Source organism: Adiantum capillus-veneris, chromosome 1 (assembly GCF_014529385.1).
Source record: "Adiantum capillus-veneris isolate H3 chromosome 1, ASM1452938v2, whole genome shotgun sequence".
In the NCBI taxonomy this organism is placed as follows: Eukaryota; Viridiplantae; Streptophyta; class Polypodiopsida; order Polypodiales; family Pteridaceae; genus Adiantum; species Adiantum capillus-veneris.
In genome coordinates this window covers 61967840-61972545 of record NC_140931.1, presented here as the reverse complement: position 1 = coordinate 61972545, position 4706 = coordinate 61967840, and the positions used below count along the sequence as shown (strand labels likewise).

Below are 4706 nucleotides of genomic sequence, written 5' to 3'. Positions count from 1 at the left end.
AATCTTACATGATATTTTTGAGGGGAGATATTTTGGACGGCTTCTAGGAGTCCTACGACCGGTAGTAGCCGGTGGTGGACCGCGGAGGCACAAGATCTTTTGAAAGGCTGGAAAGTATGGAGTAGTGATAGGCCAGTTGACACGTGGCGGGAATGCGAGTGGCATGGGCAGGCACTTTTTCAGCTCAGGCCTAGCCGAACTCTGAGGCTGATATTTTATCGAGTTCCTTTGAAGAGTGTAGAAAGAGAGATTTTGCCATGGTCGGAAAGTTCTAAGGTTCTTTTTCGGCCCTCCTGTGCAGTTGCGACCGCCATAGCCAGGTTTTTTTACTATCTTCCAAGTTGAGGCGAATACTACTCTCGGTTGCCCGGGATCGCCATAGCAGTTTCCCTTTGCGTTTCTGGTGCGGCCGGGCTGGAGTCTCACAGCGAAAAGATCGTCGTATCAAGCTTCATCCCCCATTCCTTGCCGTTTTCAGGCTCTTTTCTTCCTAGCAGGTCAAGCATTTTCAGCCTTTCCAGTCATCTGCTCGTAGAGCTCGGTCAAGCTGTATTGGTTGACTCTGGATCGTATTTACACGAATGCTTGGGCAAGACTCAATGTGTTGAGTGTAGCCAGTCGAATGCGGACTCTGGTTGAGCTTTGCTGCCTCATGTTGTGAAAGTTTAACCGAGGCATTTCTCAGCACTGAATTTACGGACTCTTCCTTCTTATCTTATGGATTTCACGGGTGTTCATATTCTCTTTTGCGACCATGATCCTTCATCAGGCTCAGAAACATTGTCTCTTCTTCAGAAGTGCTCCTACAAAGGTGATTCACTGATTCTTTATCAAATAGAAAGGAGTGTGGATTGGATGTAACTATGTTTATGCCCTTGATGCAATTGGACAGCTTGTCATTGAAACATGCTAGGTTAATGCAGGCACAAGACATAACTTTTCTATGGCTGTCTAAGTTTTGCTCTACCAATATATTTTTCTATAATTGTTTATACTGTCTTCCATATTTGGCAAGTAAATGATTTTCTGTTATATCTGTCCAATCATCCATCGTCTGCCTTGTTCGATAATCTATGGGTGAAATATTCTGTAGGAGGACAAACGAAGCTACTTAGTGATGTGTGCAATTTTTTGAAAACAATTTTCATAGAGAGGTTTATGGCTTATTCACATATCTTTGCTTTATTTTCACATTTATGAGTTCTGTATAAATTTTTAATTAGTCTGAGCGTAGCGTCTGATGTTTTGGCAAGGGCGCATGTGGTGGTTCTTTTGGAGTACTTGCATGATTTATTGTTTGAGTGTGGTTGGGTGTTTCTGTGAGGTCTGTTTCCATTTTATGAATCTCCACTATCTGTTATTGATGTGTTTGTGTGCCATGCAGTCACTACAGTGAAGAGTGCGCGCCAGGTGGTTGATGTTCTTAAGTCAGAGGAGTCACATGTGGATATAGTTCTAACCGATGTAGAGCTTCCTCAGGAGAAAAGTTTCAAGATGCTCAACCACATTTTTCGACAGGAGAATCTTGGCCATATTGCTGTCGTTGGTGAGTAGGGGCAATTCTTGTTTTATTCAAAATCACTTCTTCTTTCAAAATTTCTATCCATTTGCCTTTCTGTCCAATGTAGAAGCTGAAACAAAAGCAGAGTTTTGCTTAAATTATATCTCATAGTTAACTAGCATGAGGGAATTGTCTAGAGGTGCAGGTGTTCAACTGATAGCTTTTAGGCAGTGTTATGTGCTGAGCCATGTTCATTTGGCAATTAGTGACTGGTAAGACCTGGCCTGACAGCTGCCACCAGCCCAGGCCATGGTTGCAAGAGCGACCACAATGACTAACCTTTGCTGTATTGGGTTAGATAACTCTCTTAGTGTGGGGGATTTTTGGCTTCAAGCCCTGGGTGTACTAGTGCAAACAATACCACAATTGAGCGAGTGTGTAGGGGAAGGCATACATGTCTCACATCAAATGCAGTACTGGCATGCTTGTGCCTGAGGTGTTTTGGCCCATGAATCAGAGGCTTAAAGGGATTGTTTAGATTCAGGACTCTCATCATCAATTGGTGGTAATGCTGCTGCTAGAAATTTTGGAGGTACTTGCCTTCCTTTTGTTTTGGAAGCTTCTGGTTGCCCTTGTCAACTTCATGTTCATGTCTGAGCATGATTAGATGGCTTGCGATAGTTTTCTGCTGTCCTAAACTATAATCTTATGTTTTTGTCTTCTTACTGTTTCAGTAATGTCCCAGCACGATGAGATGGCTGTGGTAGCCAAGTGCTTGCGCTTAGGAGCTGTGGATTATCTTGTGAAGCCCTTACGTCTTAACGAAGTGATGAATCTGTGGACCCACATGTGGAGAAAAAGACGATCGGTAGAACATTTTTTCTGAGATAATTATGACCATTCACGCCTTTACCGGTAGTCATTTAATTAGTAGTAGATATTAGCATAGGCAGAAGACATCAGGCTGGTGGATAGTTTGTTTAGCAGGTTGTGAATTCTCTTTGTCCTGCACTGAAATTTGGTCATGCTTGTCTGTGCAGATGGGGCTTCCTGACAAGCATGTGGGCATTACAGACAAAAATGCCTCTATAAGTTTGCAAAGGCCAGGAAAAACTGTCGACTTACTGTCTGGCTACCAAAATGCAGAACCCCCGACTTTCCCTACGGATGTGCAGCATACAGTACATAGGGTAATGCCTATTTCCGCTGAGTGTGACATTCTAGTGCATTTACTTTCTCTTTACTCCACAGCCATGTGACTTTGTTTTCTTTACAGGAAGATGCGTCGCCCCAGCTGGAATTGTCATTAAGATTGTCTCTTAATTATTCTGCCGACAAGTTGTCTGAGCATGCACATGGTGGTAAGTAAATTCGGCCTGGTTGTTTATTCTGTTCTTTTGCAAGTTTTCAGCTGTTGAAATGCAGCACTATCTTTGCAAGTTACCACCTTTTTGTTTGACAGGGTTGTCATATGAATTTGCAGGATCATTGCCTTTGCACTCTTCTCCCTCTGGTGAAAGAATTGCGCATCCCTCAGCCTTTTCTGCTTATTTGAGAACTTGTAGCCTGCAACCCGATGAACAATCGGGTACAAATGCATGTTCTCCAAGCAGCTCACCATCTAAAAGGACAAGATATTCGAGAGAATGCATCACTCATGGAAATCAAGAGTCCTTGGGTGGAGTGCTCGCTGATGCTTCTTTCAGCAGCTTCAAAGATGCTTCAGAAGCAGACAAAACAAGGCCAGGGGATGGGGAGAGCCAATTATGCGGCCAAGTTCCCATGGAACAAGTCCCTACGCAGTGCATTACGAGTGATGAGAGGATATTTCATGCAGGACAGGCGTCTGCAGCACATGCTCAAGGCTTTCAGCCATGCTATGCGTTTATGGGATCTCCGTCGATAAGTATGCACCAAAGTGTGACATCTGACACACGAGAAGCGAAATCACAAGGATATAATATAGCCTTAAACCCATCACTCGTGCAGCAGCCTCCTCCGTATGGGCATGAATCTGGGATGGCTAATGTACAGCCTATTCCAAATGTTTTTTCTTATTACCCTGTAGCGCATTTGGCAGTGCCTGTTGTAAACTTTTCAACATGGCCAGCATTGATATCACCCCCCCCGCCCATGGTTGGCGGCAAGTTGATTCAGGCTGAGAGGAGAGAAGCAGCCCTCAGCAAGTTTCGATTGAAGCGAAAGGGAAGGTGCTTTGAGAAGAAAATACGATATGCAAGTAGGAAAAAGCTGGCGGAGCAAAGGCCGAGAGTGCGAGGTCAGTTTGTGAAGCGAAGTGCTTTTCTTGCTGATAATACTGGAGGAATTCACGATGCTTCTGATGAGGAGGGAGAAGCAGATGATGAGCAAGGATGCAGTGAATTAGATAACCATTCCTCTCCTGATTGTATTGCAGAGAATGGTAGAGTTTGCTGATGTCAGTCATGGGTGCATTCTAGATGGTCATAGGCAGAGTGAGAGGGAAGTAGCCAGCCCATAACATGAGCAAGACAGTCATCTAATTTTATTGCAGTGCGCAATTCTTGGTCTGATGTGGATGTTTTCCATATGCCAAATACCCATTTCCTGGCTTTTGACAGTGCATTGTGCAGACTGCAACATTCGACCCTCAATATATCTGCCTCAGCTAACTTTCTTGTCCAATACGTGTAGAGATGTTCTCTGTCCATATAGTTTATTCCCCCCTTTGGCAGACGGGGAGCTTACTTTGAGAGATCAATGCACATGTATCACATATATTGTAATGACATGGTCATGCTCCCCATCAATCTTTATGGGATTTAGTGGCTGGATGGCGCATATATGCAGCTCGCTTATGGGCTGCCGGGCCTATTTGATGATGCCCAGCTTTGTATACTAATCCCTTGCTTCCGGTGGGTCCTGCAGCATTAGTAAGGAACCAAATCTGAAGATTGTAATCAAAGAAAGTATCTTGGGTAGGTTTTTATTTCAACCAAGTTGGGAACCCCAACCTTCTACTTATCATGTGGTGATGACGTAAGATAGGAATGAGATAAGCAGCATGAAAAAAAATGCACTTTCAAAGATTGTTTGAGATAGGGTATTTGCTACTTGGTACCAATTCCTTTGGGGAAGTGTTCACCCTAATAACGATTTACATGCCCACGGAAGTTTGTACAACTTTTTTCTATCCTTGCAAAGCACTGGTCAAAGTGGATTTGTA

The 4706-nt window shown here is 43.8% G+C and overlaps 1 protein-coding gene across 1 annotated transcript; it reads left to right on the top strand.

Moving 5' to 3' along the window:
* Nucleotides 1-236: 236 nt before the first annotated feature.
* Nucleotides 237-4502, top strand: LOC147464886 (two-component response regulator-like PRR1). The gene is made up of 6 exons (XM_086516980.1): nucleotides 237-811; nucleotides 1385-1546; nucleotides 2236-2369; nucleotides 2542-2691; nucleotides 2778-2862; nucleotides 2985-4502. Exons 1-6 carry the CDS (start codon nucleotides 718-720, stop codon nucleotides 3935-3937), a joined length of 1578 nt encoding a protein of 525 aa, XP_086373106.1. The 5' UTR covers nucleotides 237-717; the 3' UTR covers nucleotides 3938-4502.
* The last annotated feature ends 204 nt before the right edge of the window (nucleotides 4503-4706 follow it).

What these genes read in the sequence shown, in the direction of transcription:
- LOC147464886 (XM_086516980.1), top strand. Translation starts at nt 718, where the DNA reads ATGGATTTCACGGGTGTTCATATTCTCTTTTGCGACCATGATCCTTCA. An exon ending in TCAGAAGTGCTCCTACAAAG is followed by an intron (nt 812 to 1,384) that starts GTGATTCACTGA and finishes TGTGCCATGCAG; the next exon opens with TCACTACAGTGAAGAGTGCG. An exon ending in TGTGGAGAAAAAGACGATCG is followed by an intron (nt 2,370 to 2,541) that starts GTAGAACATTTT and finishes TTGTCTGTGCAG; the next exon opens with ATGGGGCTTCCTGACAAGCA.